Genomic DNA, 19,377 nt, shown 5'->3' on the forward strand with positions numbered 1-19,377 from the left:
TGTGTACCTGGTGGATGCAGATACCAGAAGAGGCTATCATATTCCTGGGAGTTGGATTACAGACAGTTGTTAATACCACATGGGTGATGGGGCTTGAATCTGAGACCTTCAAATGGGCATCCAGTACTCTTAACTTCTGAGACACCTCTCCAGCACCAGGAAATATGCTTTAAAATAGAACATTAATAAACTAAAATAAGAGAAAAAATGAAAATATATTATATTAGAGTTCTCTAGAGGAAAAAAACATATAATACATATATGTATACACACATATGTGTGTATATATATTTTTTTCAAGCTGTGATCTAACTAATCCATAATAGCTGTCTACCAGTAGAAGGTCCATGAAGCCAGTACTCACTATACTTGTTTAGTCCATGAGTCTCAATATCTCATCTGGTCTTCACTATATGGCAGAATTCTAAAGAAGCAGACACTAATTCAGTGAAGGAATGGACTTGGTAGTGGGAGTGGGGACAAACAGGCAAAGAACAAGATCTTTCTTCCATATTTTTAAAATGGGTTTCCACCACAATTAAAACTGTATCTTCCTATCCCAAAATATCCAGATTAAAAGTGGGTCTTCCCACTTCAAATGATTTAAGTAAGGAAAAAAATCCCTCACATGTTTACCTAACTACTAGTTTTAGTTAATTCTTAAAGTTTTCAAGTAGGCAACAAAGGATAACCATCATATATACTACTAATAATAATCAATATCTGTCACTCACCACATAAAGTGTATTAAAACTGATTTGAAAACTAACAATAGATATAATAAGTAGCTCACAAATTTTACCTATACACATAGGTAAAGACATATACACAAATTGAAAAGGAAGAAGTCAAATTATCGCTATTTGCAGATGACATGATAATCTACTTAAGTGACCCGAAAACCTCCACCAGAGAACTCCTACAGCTGATAAACAACTTCAGCAAAGTGGCTGGTTATAAAATCAACTCAAGCAAATCAGCTGCCTTCCTATACTCAAAGGATAAGCAGACTGAGAAAGAAGTTAGGGAAATGACACCTTTCACAATAGCCACAAACAGTATAAAATATCTTGGTGTGACTCTAACCAAACAAGTGAAAGATCTATATGACAAGAACTTCAGGTCTCTGAAGAAGGAAATCGAAGAAGACCTCAGAAAATGGAAAAATCTGCCATGCTCGTGGATCGGCAGGATTAATATAGTTAAAATGGCCATCTTGCCAAAGGCAATCTACAGATTCAATGCAATCACCATCAAAATCCCAACTCAGTTCTTTACAGAGTTAGAAAAAGCAATTTGCAAATTCATCTGGAATAACAAAAAACCCAGGATAGCTAAAACTATTCTCAACAACAAAAGAAATTCGGGGGAATCAGTATCCCTGATTTCAAGCAATACTACAGAGCAATAGTGTTAAAAACTGCATGGTATTGGTACAGTGACATGCAGGCAGATTCATGGAACAGGATTGAAGATCCAGAAATGAACCCACACAACTATGACCACTTAATCCTCGACAAAGGAGCTGAAAACATCCAATTGGAAAAAGATAGCTTTGTCAACAAATGGGGCTGGTTCAACTGGAGGTCAGCATGCAGAAAAATGTGAATTGATCCATCCTTATCTCTTTGTACTAAGCTCAACTCCAAATGGATCAAGGACCTCCACATAAATTCAGACACTCTGAAGCTAATAGATAAGAAACTGGAGAAAACCCTTGAGGACATAGGCACAGGAGAAAAGTTCCTGAACAGAACACCAATAGCTTATGCTCTAAGATCAAGAATTGACAAATGGGACCTCATAAAATTACAAAGTTTCTGTAAGGCAAAGGACACTGTTAAAAGGACAAAATGACAACCATCAAATTGGGAAAGGATATTCACCAACCCTACATCTGATAGAGGGCTAATATCCAATATATACAAAGAACTCAAGAAGTTAGGCCCCAGGGGACCAAATAACCCTATTAAAAAATGGGGTACAGATCTAAACAAAGAATTTTCACCTGAAGAAATTTGGATGGCCAAGAGGCACCTTAAGAAGTGCTCAATATCATTAGTCAGTAGGGAAATGCAAATCAAAACAACCCTGAGATTTCACCTTACACCAGTCAGAATGGCTAAGGTCAAAAACTCAGGAGACAGCAGGTGTTGGCAAGGATGTGGAGAAAGAGGAACACTACTGGTGGGGCTGTAAGATGGTACAACCACTTTGGAAATCAGTCTGGTGGTTCCTCAGAAAACTGGACATGACACTTCCGGAGGACCCTGCTATACCTCTCCTGGGCATATAACCAAAGAATTCCCCGGCATGAAATAAAGACACATGCTCCATTATGTTCATAGCAGCCTTATTTATAATAGCCAGAAGCTGAAAAGAACCCAGATGTCCTCAAAGGAGGAATGGATACAGAAAATGTGGTATATTTACACAATGGAATACTACTCAGCAATTAGAAACAATGAATTCACAAAATTTTTAGGCAAATGGTTTGATCTGGAAAATATCATCCTAAGTGAGGTAACCCAATCACAAAAGAATACACGTGGAATGCAATCTCTGATAAGTGGATATTAATTAGCCCAGAAGCTCTGAATACCCAAGGCACAAATCACATAACAAATGACTCCCATGAAGAAGTATGGAGAGGGTCCTGATTCTGGAAAGGATTGATCTAGCATTGGAGAGGAATATAAGGACAGAGAAAAAGGAGGGAAGGTGATTGGAGAATGGGTGGAGAGAAGAAGGTTTATGGGACATATGGGGAGGGGGCATCTGGGAAAGGGAAAATCATTTGGAATGTAAACAAAGAATATGGAAAATAAAAATATTAAAAAAAGACATATACAAACGTTGAATTGAAAAACATTAAAGTCATATATGCCAGCAGATTATAACCATAAGGGACATGACATAGCTTTACTAATACCATAAAAATGGGCTTTAAATTTAGAAATGTCACTAATGATTATGATGGTTAATATTGATGGTCAAATTGACAGAATAGAGAATGAACAGGAGATGAACCTCTGGACATTTCTGTGTGAAGCATCTTTGGAAATTAATTTAATTGAGATTGGAAGAACCCCTGTGAATGTGGGTGGCACCATTAGCCTGGCCAGGGTCCTGGACTGCATGCAACAGAACAGCCACTAAAGATGAGACATAACCAACTGCCCGAAGCTCACAGTACTGTGACTTCCCCTTTTCAATGGACTGTGGCCTGAAAAAGTGAACTAAAATAAAACCACATTGTACTTCGATTGTTGCTGGCAACTATTTTGTCAATTATTTTAGCAGACAAGTAATAATAAAGGAACAAAATAACTGCATATGAAAAGTGAAATTTTAAAAAAGACTAATGATAAGCATACATGTATCTAATGAAAACCACATCAAGCATGTAAAGAATGTTGAAATTTCAGAAGTGAGTAGTCTACTATCAGAGTAGAAGACCTAATACATTCTTTTTCATTTTTGAAATGTCAAGCAGACAAAATAATGAGGAATGTTATGAAAGATTTGAACAAAAGTGACTTCACAGACTTTACAGTACTTGCAAAAACATCGAACGTGATTTTCTCAAATATCTTTGAAATAGTCAGACATTGACTCAGCCAAAAGAAAACGTCAACACAAATTTCATAAATCACTAGATTTGAAAAACTGTTAAAGTTGTCAGACAACTCAAGAGTGAAGATGAAATCATACTGAAATTTAAGAACAAATGAAAAACAACAAGAACACACATAAAATAATTTCTAGCATATTGAGAAACTTAAGAAAAATCTCAGTCTTAAAGAATAATCTGAGGAAAAGTACATTGAGGTCGCAATTAGATAAATTATTATTTTCAAGAAGTTAGGAGGAAAATAATCAAATAGCACAGTAAAGGTTCACAAAGCCCAAGTCATTTGGGGGAATAAATCAACAATACTACTGTGTTTCTATATGACTTATTTAGGAGAGAAAGAGGACAAAATAAACACTCAAATAAACAGAGTATATAGTCAGAGAGGAAGCTTCTACAGTGGCACAAATAGTATGGGAGCGACCAGCCACCTTTTGCTTGAATTTAAGGCCTAGTCCATGAGCTGGAACCCATACAGACAATGCCAATGTAGTCAATAACCTGAGCATGGATCTAGAGGAAAACCTTCTACTAATAAAGGAACATAGCAATAAAATGGCTCTTAATGACATATGGCTATTCCATAAATCAGATCACCACTCAGCTTTCATCAGAAAAGCTCTATCTTGCAGTATATGGAGATCTACAACTAGTCAATGAATGTGCAGAGAGTAAGAGAGTAGAGACATTGGAGTGTTAAGTCCTAAATGGAATGCCATTAATAAACTCCTACCTTCAGATTTCAGGCATCTATGAAGAAGAAGAGGCAGGAAGACTTGAAAGCCCGAGGTGGTAGATGACTCCAAAGAAACAGCACCTTATAGACACAAAGGAGCTGATATGCACATGAACTCAGAGGCTGTGATAGCATGGCCAAGACCTGCAGAGATTCAAACCACACATAATCCCTACACAGAGATCACAGGGCCACAAAGTCCCATCCCTAACCAAGAATCTATTTGGAATTGATAGCTGGGGAAGGAGAAGTCCAGTTTCTCCAATGGAGTGTCACTGGCTATATCAACTGTACTCCAAGACAGGGCTTAGAATCAAGAGCAATTGGCCAGCACAAAACGAATTCCATGGTTTTTTGTTTAGTTGAATTGTTTTGTTTTGTTTTGTTGTTTTTGTTTTTGTTTTTGTTTTTGTTTTTTGTTTTACTGGTGGTGGTAAAGTTGTTTCTTTGTTTGATTGACAGTAGGAGATATTATGGGTTTGCCTTATTGATTTTTTTGTTTGTTTTGTTTTAGTTTATGACTTTTGATTGTCATTGATTTTGGCTTTTCCTCTTCTGACAGGAAGCAGGAAGATGGGTGTGAAGGGAGATAAGGAGGTCCTGGGGAGAGTTAGTGCAAGGGAAGCCCATGAGACAGAGTCTTCCTAGAAGCTCTGGCTGTCTCTATGTAAAGCAGACTAGTTCTAAACTCACAGAGATCCACCTGCCTCAACTTCCAAGTGCTGGGATTAAAGGCATGAGCCAACATGCTCAGTCTTGTATGAAGGAATTTTTAATGAAACAAGAATGAAAAAAACTAAAAGTAATAAGCTTTCCCTTAATATCTGGACCAAGATGAGGAGGTCTGCTTTCACCTCTCTGATTTCAGTAGATAGCAGTCTAACCAGAACAATTAGTCAAGAAAAACCACGAAGAACTCACAAAACATCAAGAAATACACAAAATTGTCTCCACACACAGATGGTATGGTTATGATCCTATATTTAGAAATTCCAGAGATTCCATAAAAATGAAACATAAAAATACAAAAAAAAAAAAAAACCCCAAATACCTTACCTTCACTCAAGCTAACCAATGAAGCTGGCTAGCGCAGTTGCAAAACATAAAATCAGCACATGAAAATCCATTGTATTTATATAAATAAGTGATGAACAACATGAAAAAGAAATTAAAGCACTTCCATTTAATATAACTTCAAAAAACGATTTGGGAATAAAATTAACTTCCAAACGAAAAGATGTATAGGCTGAAACTTAAATATATAGATAAAATTGAAGACACAAAGAATGGAAAATATCCCATATTTCTAGAAAGACACCATTTCATCAAGATGCTAACACTACTAAAACCATAACATCTCCTATGTGACTGCCAGCATTTGACCAATGAATTTTTGATGAAATTGAAATTCACATGGTAAAATTCACATGTATTGAACACCAATGAACCAAAAACAGATTTAGAAAATGCCTATGTGGTGAAATAATAACAAAGGGTTTCATTTGGACATGAGGACAATTATGTAGGTCTGCAGACCATATTAACAAAGCCAGAATGAAACATTCTAATATAGTCTAGCAGTTTTAACAAGGTTACCAAGTAACCGGCTCCCATAACCCCCTCCCACCCAGTGGCAAAGGGCAGTCTTTTAAATGAATGACATTGGTTTCAATGGATATCTACAGGAAAAAGAGTGATTCCGGCCCTTATCTTCCATATATTTAAAAATTAACTCAGAGTGGGTTAAAGAACTAAACAGGAGATAGACAACAATAAGACTCTGGAGAGAAAATGCAGAGCTCTTGATAATGCTGGAGTCAGCGGAACACTATTTTGCTAAAATGTAACTTTTAGTGACACCAAAGAAAAATAGCTTTGCCTTTGTTTACAAATGGCTCTGTCCAGATACGCAAAACAAAAGCTACAGCCAAGATCATTGTAGAAGCATCTACACAACTATAAACGGTGCATAGAGATCCATGTCCTCTTCTCAGGAAAGAGCAGCACTGTACTATGACTTGAAAGTTATCCTTAGTCTTCATGCACTAGAAGCAATGTGACCCCTGACATGACATTTAAAATGTAATGGTATCCGCTTTGGAATTTCATCTCTGTTTTCATTCTCCAAACTCTTCAGGTCCCTCTACCTAAATGATGCATCCCTATCGAGTCATCTAGTGTATCTACACCCCTCCTCATGAACTCCTACCTTCCTTCTCAAACCAAAAGATATTTAAAATACTCGTATAATCTATCTGACCTCCAGAATCTGAATCCTCAGGTCCCTGCCATTTAACTCATATATAAATCCCAAACTCAAAATACCTTTATGGCTTCTATTTTACTGATTCAATCTTAATTTTTACTACCGCTAAATTTTTACAGCCTTGTTATTATCATGTATACTCATACTGGATTTTCAGAATTGTATTTGACATCTTCATACTCCAGTGTGGGTAATGGTGGTGATTACAATGAATTGTGACTGTGAAGATGAGTAAATTTTCAAAGGACAGTACAACACAACATAATAACATACATTATACCATAGCCAATTACTTATTAAATGCCAAGTATAATATAATATCTCAAAATCACATCTTAAGTCACCATGGGAACAACCTTGTAGTGTATAACTACCATTCTAAATATAAAGCAGTTGCAGCTCCGAAATAAAGTAATGGTATAAAAATAACACACCTGTAAATGCAATAGAGGTTGCGAAGGAGAAGGCTCAGTGTCCTGTCAATGCAAACACACAAGCTTGATTTCCAAAGTCCATGTGAAAAGAGTAGAGAGTGGTGGCATTTGCTAGGAATAACAGCACCAGGGAGGTGGACACACACTCTAGGGACTAACAGACCACCCAGCCTCACCTACACTGGGAGCTCCTAGCTAGCAGGAGATACCACCTTAAAAAAAGCACTTGAAATAATAGCCTAGATTCAAGCTTGTATGACACGGCGCTGTGTTCTCCACCCTCTGCAGACGCATTCTTGTCTTTCATAAGTATTTTTGTCTTTCTCCTTCTCCACTGTTCTTTTCTCAACTCCACCCCATCTATAGGTATCAAAAGTGAACAGTTCCTCTCCAAGGCTTAACAAAGGAGCAAAGCCCAATGCTACAGGCTCCTTAGATGTAACCAGGATTTTTTTACTCTTCACCAGAGAACTGTAGGGCTAATAAATTTTAACAAAGCCTTAAATGTTGTTTATACTTATTTGCTTCAACTTTTTTCATATGCATTCACTTAGCAACAGACAGGACCTCACACTCTGTAGTCTGTGCTTTCCTAAAACTAATATTAGTTCCAAAAACCCTGACATTTTTATGAAACATACTATGTATCTGCTAGATAATCTCATTTTAAACAGACAATGTCACCAAAACTTACAGAAGGTTACAAGTTAAATTTGCAAGTAAACTTTTAGTGAAGTAACAAAAGGCAGAAGGAGCCCTAATTGGTGTGTGTGTGTGTGTGTGTGTGTGCGTGTGTGTTCATGTATTTAGTGTGAGGTTTCAAAGGAAGCTGATAGATGTGTTTGTTTAGACCCTCGCCTTTTGCTTTTCTATGAGGATATTCACTGTGAATCTAAAATGGTAAAACTGAGCAGGAGACTGTTTGATAGAGAAACTGGACATAAAAGAAGATAAACTCCTGATATAAAGAGGCGCACCACAGGTTAGCATAGGCTGGAGAATACAGCACACATGAAACACTGACTTTCGAAAGATTATTTTACTTCCTTGTGGGTGTTGATTCATTTAGATTCGGCGAGCCAGATTGTTCAGTTTTAGGACCTACATGGCCAATTGCCTCAAAACCATATTTTATTTGTTAAAACATCAGTCTAAGACTTAAATGACAAACACCAAGCCACGAAATCCTGCTGGGTTATTTTGTTACTATTATTTTTGTTCCATTATACATGAATAAAAATAATGAGTGAGGCTGGAGCTGGATTTCCCTCAGCGAGCTAGCTTTAACACAAAAAGGAAAACGCAAAACTGGATATTCGCACAGCTTCACATCACACATACGATATCTTCATTATTCTTTTAGCACTAAGTTAACAAAACAGTTGTTAGTAGAAAGAGAAAATAAACAATTCACTGAAAGTTCACGTTTTATATAAGAGTCACAATAAGGCATTAATTTTAGCTGTTTTTTTAAACTAAATAAACTATAGAATTTCTTAGCATAGCCCAGAGTACTCAAAAGTAAAGAAGCTCTTCAAAACTCACAGTTAATTATAGTTTGCACTTTTTAATGTTAAAGTCTACATACTTTATTTTAATGACTATAGCTCTAAAAATCAACAAGTAATCTCATTTCACCTCCAAATAGCAAAAGAATTTGACAGCATTCTTACCAGTTTCAACTTAGAAGGGTCTATAACCTTCACAATAGCGATGGTTTTCTCTTTTTCCTTCATCATTTCTTTCCCTTAAGCTTGCAAACAATAACCAGGAGAGGCATACAGAAACTTCTGCACTAAGGTGAACTTTGCTTCTTCCTTGGACTTTAAGACTAATCTGGCCTAGATTGCGACGGACAAAAGCTTGCCCATTGATGTCATGCAATCCTTTCAAGGCCCAAGCGAGCACGGGGGCTTGTTAATATTTACTCAGTCCTTGTCTCTGGAATGGTCTTGAACTATAACAGTTTACTTAGATTGCCAAATGCCACCAGAATTTGCAGATACCTGACAGAAAAATACCTATGCACGTTAACATAAATGAGTTGCTACCCGCAAAAAAAAAAAAAAAAAAAAAAAAAAAAAAAAAAAAAAAAAATTCTCTAAAGGAAAAGAATGAACTAAGGCCGATTGGGAGAAACTACAGCATGGTATCTAAACTTAGAAGTTAACTGGTTAACTAGTCATCCAGTCTCAGTGTAGCAGAGAGACAGTCATGTCTCGGGTCCTCTCAGATTTCTGATTTAGCTACCTTTTCAGAGTGGCTGGTACAGGGTGATGAGACAGTTGTTGCATGGGTTTCTTACAGGGGTGGGACCAAACTCCAAATATTCTATTCATTTAAAGAATGAATTTGACCACATTGCTGAACTTCTGTCATTTATCTTTCTGCTATATAAAAATACAGCCAGCCTCTATCATATAGGTTGTTTTTCTGAAAATCACACACAGCTCCTCATGAAAAATGTATTACAAAATCATTATCGCGATGTGTAGACAGTGCAAAGAAGCAACATTTTATTGTTGCCCCGTCCTCAATACTGCTGACCTTTATCCATTAAAAGTACTCATAAATACAAACTATATTGGGAATCCAATTACTATTGTACCTAAATGTATAGTTCTTATTTAGTATTTATCATTATATACTCATTCTGTATTTATTTCCTGACATCAATGTTATACACTGTACTGTGCTAGCTGCTAATGATGAACTACTGAACTGAGTGTCATTTGAGGAGAGGAAATGTTGAGAAGTAGTAAGATTATAGAAATCTTGCATTTAATTGGGACAGACTCTAGAGGTAGGAGAGAATAAAACAGAGACAAGAGCAGCAGCATGATTCTTGGAGTTTTGTTATCATTATTTTCCCATATCAACAAAAATATATTTGGGAGTATCAAGTATGCTCAGCCATTGCAAGTTTGAGACATCTGTGATAACACAACAGATAAACAAGCAGCAGCATATCTAAGTTGAGCATGGAGAAGAAAGATCCAAGTTGACGTGCCATGATATCATGGATAAAGCATATACATATATAAGAGAAGAGATGGGCAAAGGCTGGCCCGAGAAACAGCATTTCACCATATGTAAGAAAAGAAAGAGTCAGCAAAATTGGTGAAAAATCAGACAATCTAAGACGCTTATCAGAAAGTGCCTCAGGGTGTGGTTAATCATGTCAAAAGTGACTTGAAAGCCAAGTCAAATGAGAATGAAGACGTTGATACCAGATATTAAGTTGATACATTATTTTTTTTTTTCATTTTGAGAGTTTGAGGGAGGAAAGGGCATGGGGAATTATATTATAATCTCAGAAAAACTTTTTAAATTGATTGGTGTTAAGAGCCCTTTTAAAATCATGAAGAGAAAAGCTTGATTGGAGAGGAGAGAATGGGGTCATCAGATGATATTGGAAGAGAGGAAATGGAGGCAGTGAGGGTGTGTGTGTGTGTGTGTGTGTGCACTTATGCATGTGCTGAAATAACATGGTGGCAAGAAAGAAATGTATTTAAAGAGAGCTATTTGGTTTAGAGTAATATTAATAGAAACAGTCCAATGGGTCAGCATACACTGATGACACCTAAGGAAAACCTCTTGGGAATTTAAGAATGAAGCAAAAAATATTCTATTCTAATAGGGTACAGAAAATGTTACAAATGTGGAGGTTTAAGAGAACTGCTAAGGCTTTTGAGCAAATTCTAACATTACTGCACATATTTTTTCTCCAAGACAATATAGGGCATTTCTGAAAAGTGGGTAATTGGTCGGGAAGTTGGAAGTTTAAGGAGAGATATTACATAGTTTCCATTAGTGGTAATTTTACTAAGAAATGGTTGTAGGTTTGTCCCTCTGATGTAAACTCTCCTGTGAAATTTGATGATGTATTTAACATAATCAGTATGCACATTATAGAGGTTGCTCCTTATTTATCTGCCCAGTAAAGATGTGGCAAAAATAAATGAGTTTATCCAGTACGGATATTTACGTACGATAGAAAAACATGAAGAGATTAATGATGCTTGTCAAAGAAATGGGTTATATTTTGGACACTGTAGACAGGTTAAAGAAGATTATTAAAAATATTGTGAATGGGAAATAATAGGCATTGGAAACAGTAGCACTGGTCCAATTGATACGTCATCTCAATGAGCTTAAACAAAAGTAAATTAAGAAAGCTAGAGAAAATGCACTTCAAAAATGGGATGTGATAATGCATCTTTAAAATACTAGAATTATGGGGAAACTGCCAAGAGTAAGAGGTCATATAGGAGCTTGGGAGGGATGTTTAAAACAGGAAGGATACAATCACACCGATGTTAGGAAGTGGAAACCCTGAGAGGTCAAGCATGAAGCAAGACAGACTAGGCTGAATATTGTCTTCTTGTGCTCTGAGACCTTGCTTTTCAGGTTACACAGACATTACATAGGAACCGATTCCTTGTAAAAGAGAAGATCTATCCAGAGCACAGAGCAATGGCCAGGTCCTTGTCACTTCTCAGTGTAGACACTCAGTAATCATTGTTAGGCTAAAATGACAACTCTTGAACTCCTTCCCTGAAAAGCCAACAAACTTAAATTAAGTTAATTAGAAGCTTTATTATAAAAAGCGGGGCCACTTGCCCAATGTTTTGTCTCATCTGAGCTTCTCCATGTGATACTCAGTCAACTGTAAATTCTGAAGTCTCACATACTAGAGAAAAGGAGGAAGACAATTCTTTTGATACAAAATCTATTTAGAATTAGTAAAGAAGAAATGGATGCTTTCACAGACTATTTCTCAGGCCTTGAATTTCATGCATTTATCTTACCATTGTTTAACTAAATGATTCACTGATAAATTGTTGACCTCAGCCTACAAAATGTAGTCACTCACATATCCGAATCAAATATTTAAAGTAGTGCCTTAATGAAAACCTTCTCTATTCCCTCATGCGGTTTCTAAAGGATCTTAACTCACAAACAAAGCAGACAGTCCTTTAAGATATGTGGAAAGAGTATGTACAAACTTTAGCGATAACATTTCTGAAGCTAATAATTGGACAATGAGTAAAGTAATCAAATAAAAGATAAGATAGCATCCCTTCTTGGAATATGGTTCCAGGAATGAATACTGACTTCAATAAAGAATTCCTTCTACATTAAGATGATGAGGCCTCTCTCCTTTTTGTTCACCTCTGAATATTGGCTCAGAAATAATTCATATTTTATTATAGTAATTTTTCTGTCTTCAACAAGGGAGGAAAGTCTATGAATCTCAATCTACTAATCATACTGAAAGAGTCAAAACTGAATCAGGACCTCATGAAGTTATTTGATTATAAGCAAGTCTTCAAATAGGAAATGTCAAACTTAAATTGTTCCTGGATAATGCTACAGCAGATTAGATATGGAATCAGTTGCTTGATTATATAAGTATAAAATGATAAAGAGATTGATAGATGATAGATACAAAAATATATACATGCGTACATGCATACAGAGAGATACATACATAATCATGCATATATACAAATATATACAAAGAAAGAAGAGTGGAATCCTATAATCATTCTCAATATTATATAATCTTTTGTTTGTATAATGCATTTTGCAATATTCATTTGCTGTCTTCTGTCTATTTCAAAAGTGCAGAAGAAGCACCATTTTCAAATAAAACTAAATTGCTTTGTTTTATATGCTAAACTGATTATTAATTGTGGCCTTTTTGACCTTTTGGGGTCTGAAATACTGTTCTTTTGGTGTTCTGCTTTTTCCTCCTAAAAAAACCTTAACTCCATACTGACTTTATCCTCATCAATCTCCATCCAATAGAATACAGTGCCTTCAGAATGCTGTAAACAACAGTTAAAGTGATGCTTTAATTTGAAATCACGAAGACCTTCAGTGGAGACTAAAAGTTTACTCAGCATATTTAAGTTTTCAGACACTTTGATGTATATATCAAAGTCCACAGTATTCGAGAGCTGAATGTGGGATGCCTTTCCTGGATTACCTTCCCTGGGCCCCCGGGTGACCGTGCAGGGGCCCCTGGGCACACTCATTGAAATCAGCTTGAGTATCAGCAGAGTACTGCTTCTCAGGAAGTGCTTCAGACCAAAGTCCTCAGTCTCACTGTGTGGACGGGGAACTTCTATATCATCCTGTTACTTTTAAAATTATTTTGTAGATGTTCAAAGGCCAGTGATGAAATTTTAGCTGACTAATGCTAAATTTAGGTTATATGATTTAAGATTATGTAAAAATATACCATTCATTATCTTCATCTTTATAACTAGTGACAAAATGAGCCACACACGCAAACACCTTAACCTGCAACGGCACCACACAGTTGCATAGTGCGGGAGATGTATCAGGAATTGTCTCTAGTGTTTGGCTTATCTCAGTCATTTGGACTTCTGAGCAGCCCACAAAGTGAATTCCATACTTATTCTTATCACAGGGAGGAGAAAATCAAATGAAAAGGAAATCAGCCATCTCATCCCAGATTACCTAGTTAGTGAGCAGCAGAGCAAGGTGTGAGTTTCTCAACTCTGGATCCACAGCTCTAACCTCAATCTAATCTCTATTTGCATTTTCATTTCTTTCCCACCAAAGCTTCCTTTTCCTGTGCAAAGATTGCTTAAGAAATAACCAGTAGATGAGGAAGGTTATTTTTTTTAAAGACTTTTTAGAAAGACTGTGTACTTCTCCTTTGCTCTTTCTATTCCTCTTTTTTCCTGTACACTTGTATAGTTTTGGTAGTCAAGTAGACATACCAATCACCTTTATAGAAAGGACTACCTAGATCAGACTGGGCTATGGTTCTGTTCTGATGGCATTAATTGCAGTGGTAAGACCCATCCTAAATGTGGGTAGCATTTCATAGGCTGGATCTTGGGATATACAAGGGGGAAAGTGAGGTGATCACTGGTTTGTATGTATTTTCTGTCTCTTTTCTTGACTTTGAATGCGTTATTATTAGCTATTTCAAATCCCCATCATCTGGCCGTTCTCACAATAGTGAATTTTAATCTTGAATTGTGGGCTAAGACAACCATTTCTATCCTTTTATTGGGGTATTTCATCACAGCAACAGAAATGAAACTGGAAACTACTGACGCTCCAGTTCTCTTCTTTCCATTGTACTGCCTTTAGGGAAACCTTAATATATATAAACTGAAGGTGGAAATGCTGAGGCACGATAAACGGTAGTTGGCATAAAAAGAAATAACAAGTAGTAACCATCTCCAAACAGATTAAACTGCCATCTGATCCCATTAACTCTTCTTTTTTTATTATTTGATATATTCTTTGTTTACATTTCAAATGATTTTCCCTTTCCTGGATCTCCCCCTCCCCAAAAGTCCCATAAACCCTCTTCCCTCCCCCTGTTCCCCAATCCAACCCTTCCCACTTCCCTGTTCTGGTATTCCCCTACACTGCTGCACTGAGCTTTTCTAGGACCAGGGGCCACTCCTTCTTCTTGGGCACCATTTGATATGAGTACTATTCAGCCATTAGAAACAATGAATTCATGAAATTCTTAGACAAATGGATGGAACTGGAGAACATCATCCTAAGTGAGGTAACCTAGTCTCAAAAGAACACTCATGGTATGCACTCACTGATAAATGGATATTAGCCTAGAAGCTTGAAATACCCATTGCTCTTCTAAGCCAGGTGGTTGGTCAACTTGAATCAAGAGACTCTATTAGGATATTCACAAGAAAGACCTGAACTCTGGAGAGCTGTGTATGGGCCCATAGGGTAAAGCACCCAGCAGAACAAAGGTGCTAAATGAAAAGTCTAGGCTGGGAACAAGAGTTAGTATAAACGGCTCCTCTTACACATCGTGTGTGTTCTTTTGTATCTGGGTTACCTCACTCAGGATATTTTCTAGCTCCATTCATTTGCCTGAAAATTTCATGAAGTCATTGTTTGTAATCCACTGATAAGTGGATATTAGCCCAAAAGCTCACAATGCCCACCGTGCAACCCATAGACCATATGGAGCTTAGGTGGAAGAAAGACTAGGGTGTGAATTGTTCAGTCCTGCGTAGAGTGGGGAACAGGATGATCCCGGGAGGTGAAGAGACAGACAGGGATCTAGGAGGGAGAGAGGAGGGGGAAGGAAAAGGGGGGGAAGGATCAAGTACTAGAGGGGATGGGAGAGAAAGAACCCAGGTATCCCTCAACAGAAGAGTGGATGCAAAAAATGTGGTATATCTACACAGTGGAGTACTATTCAGCCATTAGAAACAATGAATTGATGAAATTCTTAGGCAAATGGATGGAGCTAGAGAACATCATACTAAGTGAGGTAACCCAGACTCAAACGGTGAATCATGGTATGCACTCACTAATAAGTGGATATTAACCTAGAAAACTGGAATACCCCAAACATAATCCACACATCAAATGAGGTACAAGAAGAAAGGAGGAGTGGCCCCTTGTTCTGGAAAGACTCAGTGAAGCAGTATTTGGCAAAACCAGAACGGGGAAGTGGGAAGGGGTGGGTGGGAGGACAGGGGGAGAGAAGGGGGCTTACGGGACTTTCGGGGAGTGGGGGGGGGCTAGAAAAGGGGAAATCATTTGAAATGTAAATAAAAAATATATCGAATAAAAAAAGAAGAAGAAAAACATTAATCTGAGTACTGGAGATGCTCACAAGCAGTTCAGACTACAGGAGGATAACTCCAGTGTTAAAGAACAGAGTGCCACCAAGTCAGTCAAGGAAAACAAGGGAAAAGAGAAAAAAACTCTCTTATCAACATAAATTTTCTTTAAGACAATACTAAAGTCTTCCCAAGTTCTAGGTATTTCCTACTTTGTGTCATTGTTTTTTCAGTATTTTTGAAGAATCATTTAAAAGCAAATCATATTCCACAAAGCTAGCTATTCTTGTTTAATTTGGAGACTCAGCATAACTTCATGCCAGTTATTTAGTAGGTGGTAGCGGAGAATTTATTTAAACCTAAAAAATATATATTGAAAATCAAGTGTAAAAAAACTGAGTTATGGTTCCATTAAATATTTAATGTAATAATGTAATGGAAATTAATTTTATTGTAATGAGCATTCCTTTAGGAAACAAAATTTGTGGTCTTTAACTTCTATCGGTTTTAATCTATGGACTATCTAAGATAATGATAAATTCAACTCAAGTCAATCAGAAAGCCCAAACCATTACAATTAGAATTAAATCTTCTAAATGCATAAGATTATTAGTGGATCACTGATAACTAGTTGATTATTAAAATGAAAGTTCTAACGACAGACTTCACAGCCAGCCATTGAACATACATGCCATTCCGCAGCACCATCTTCTTTCCCGAGAGCCAGAGGATTTGCGAATGGGTTTCCTGCACAGCCGGCATCACTGTCCGGGCTCCTGGGGCCATGCTCTGCCAGAGGCATGCAGCTTGCTGCTGGAGGCTGCGCTTTCCTGAGAGTCTGGTCGAACGCCCGACAGTCAAGGGTGAAAGGCGTTACTTGCTGTGTCTGGGCCTCGTGTAGCTGAGGCTTCGTCGAGCTTTCTAAGTGTGCCTGGACCTACAGATACAAAAACAAGTCGATGAAATGTAGAACACCATGTAATAAACCAGTTTTCTCCAGCAAAAGGAATCAGAACACTAAGCACACTATGATGCCTATTCTTTAAGATTATGAAGATGCTTCTGTCCTACGGTGACAGGATTTTAATGATCTGATGATTTTTAAGAAATGAGTTAAAGTTTGATAGAAAAAAATATAATGTTAACCAGGCTTTCAAAGTTAATTATCTATAGCAATGAGGGATAAATATAAACACACTGATCCTATATGAGTCTCTAACAAAGACGTGTTTAAATGTCACAGGTGAATAAAACATGTTCAACAATATACGTGGTATTTATATAACATATGTGATATTATATATTGGATTCTTACATACAATAAAGGTTTTCTAAAGAAAATCTAAAATGTTTTCATGAGGAAGCACAAATTAGAAATAGATATACTGTTAAAGCATGATAGTTTAACGGTGATAAAATCCTGGGTGATTTTTTTTCTACTTTTCTGTATCTTCCAGTGCTTCTGTTTTGAGCAGAGTTTTGTTTTATAAATAGTGTAAATTTTTCTATGTTCTATCAAATAATGAGAACAAATTAGTATGCATCATCATGAATCAACAGGTGTAAAAAAAAACCCACACAAACACACTGTGAAAACTCTTCTGTGCCAACTAAACAACTGTGTTGTGAAATCCCTTTTACAAAGTATACCATTAAATGTCTGGGCATTCCCACTCACACAGATGGCTCTGGTTACACTCAATGGGTCCAAAAACAAAATAAAAAAAAAAACCTGCAAGAATGGAACAGGATTGTAGGGAAGAAAGGGACTGGGGGAAGAGGAGGGAGGGAGGGGAGGGGAGTTATCAAACACGTTGCATACAGGTATGACCCTGGCAAAGGATGACCTTAACAAAGGAATTCTGGGCATTCTCAGTTTGGTTGTCATAGTTAATATTATCCCATAATTTGTAGAAAGGACAGCTTTAAGCACCTCAAGCCTCCCTTTAAAGCCCTGCAAATAGAGTATTTATAAAACCCTATTAAATGGCGTATTGCCTGCCAGTTGCCTTTATATTTACTATGCTGTAGTGTGGCTTTTAATACATTTTCCTCAAGTGGCCTATATATAAACCTATTTAATTTTCCCTCATGTTAAACAATAGCAAAGATTGCTGTACAGTGCTTATTTTTCTTTTTATTTCATTGCACAAACTACTCCTTAAATCCCTTACCATGTATTAGCTCAGATAAATAGCCTGTAGAAAGTATTTTGCATTTAAATTAGCTGGTTTGGGGTACAATATTGTAGTAGTTACTTTAGTCTAATTCTGTTATGCTGACATTTTTAGCATTATTTTAATTGTGCTACCATAAAATAATTTTTCAGTCATATAAAAAAGATTAAGACTGGTAATAAAGATTACACATATTACTAATTATATTACTATGAGCTTTAAAGTTGTAAAATAACATTTCGTTAAAATGCCAATGGTAAATTTTTAAGGGTAGATGTTTGGATGATCCTAACTTCTCTGCAAACAGTTATAATATAGACATTATAAAGAATACTTTCTCTTTTTTCCAGAAAATTTTAACAGGTTTATTTATAATTGTTATAAAGTTAAATTGTTGAAATGTGTTCACTGAAACATTTTCCTTGCCTCAATACTTTACATCTTGCATTTATATTAAACATTCACACACAAAAGTGGAGAAACTGCCAATACTCGATTCTATTCCCTATGTTTCCACTCCAATCATATACTTGGGTACCTTTGACCCCATGGAACTACTGATAACAGGAAGATGAGGGGAAAAAAATTTGAGAATGAAACGTTTCCCCTCATAGTGGACTCCTAAGCAGGTTTTCCACGTATGCAGCATGCTAACTGGATATCTTTTGGCATAATTATTACACGTTTGGCCTTGGATAGCCCACAGGTTGGTATCTTCAAAAAGGCCAACCCCTTAGGCCAACATAGGCCTCACTTGCCTCTTACAAAGCACCAATAGCTGTGCTCTGGAAATGCAGATCTGTTTTCAAGTCCTGAGCAATTTCTCGAACCAGACACTGGAAGGGGAACTTGTGAATCAGAAGTTCAGTAGACTTCTGATAGTGCCTGATTTCACAGAGTGCCACACTACCAGGCCTGTAACGATGAGGATTCTTCACCCCTCCAGTAGAGGGCGCACTCTTGTGAGCGGCTTTTGTAGCCAGTTGCTTCCTGGGTGCTTTTTCAGTTTAACAGATCTGAGCAATCTTTCATACTATATAGCTAAAAGAATGGTGTGTAATGGTAGAGCTTGTATGGACATTTAGAATTAGAATTCCTTTCATTAACTAATTCATTTCCCACCCTTCACTCATTGACACCAAACACATTTATTAAACCTCATACTTGCAGAAGTCATCAAGAATAAAACAATTTTCCACACAGTCCCAGAGTTTTTGGACTTCATCATCTATTACCTAGAACTAATTTAACTAAAGCAACTATAACAACCACAAATAGCAAACAAAGCATCATCTACTAGGCACTGGTATAGGCACTTTGCATGTAGTGTGTTTGATGCTGCTTTCTTCTATCTTTATGTAAAACCCAGGAAGTATGTACCCTTAGTGACCCCATGGTAGGATGTTAACTGTAACTGGGATTTAGAAGCATTAAATAGCATGTCTATAGCCCTTAGAAAGTAGGAGAAATAATTAGACCATGCAGCCTGCCCCCTAGACACAAAGACACTGACTTCTGTGTAGGCTAAGTAGC

At 36.9% G+C, this 19,377-nt stretch overlaps 2 protein-coding genes across 2 annotated transcripts in view; one reads left to right on the forward strand and one right to left on the reverse strand.

Annotated features, from left to right (window-relative positions):
* Positions 1 to 19,377, forward strand: part of Tes (testin LIM domain protein) — a 295,208-nt gene that overhangs the window by 25,505 nt on the left and 250,326 nt on the right. The gene's annotated exons all lie outside the window — the stretch shown is intronic.
* Positions 1 to 19,377, reverse strand: part of Tfec (transcription factor EC) — a 68,795-nt gene that overhangs the window by 19,678 nt on the left and 29,740 nt on the right. The window contains exon 2 of the mRNA XM_052173259.1: positions 16,356 to 16,604. Coding sequence (XP_052029219.1) covers positions 16,356 to 16,469 — 114 coding nt within the window. The 5' untranslated portion in view covers positions 16,470 to 16,604. The remainder of the gene's footprint in view (positions 1 to 16,355; positions 16,605 to 19,377) is intronic.

This window comes from Apodemus sylvaticus, chromosome 2 (genome assembly GCF_947179515.1).
Source record: "Apodemus sylvaticus chromosome 2, mApoSyl1.1, whole genome shotgun sequence".
Taxonomy (NCBI): Eukaryota; Metazoa; Chordata; class Mammalia; order Rodentia; family Muridae; genus Apodemus; species Apodemus sylvaticus.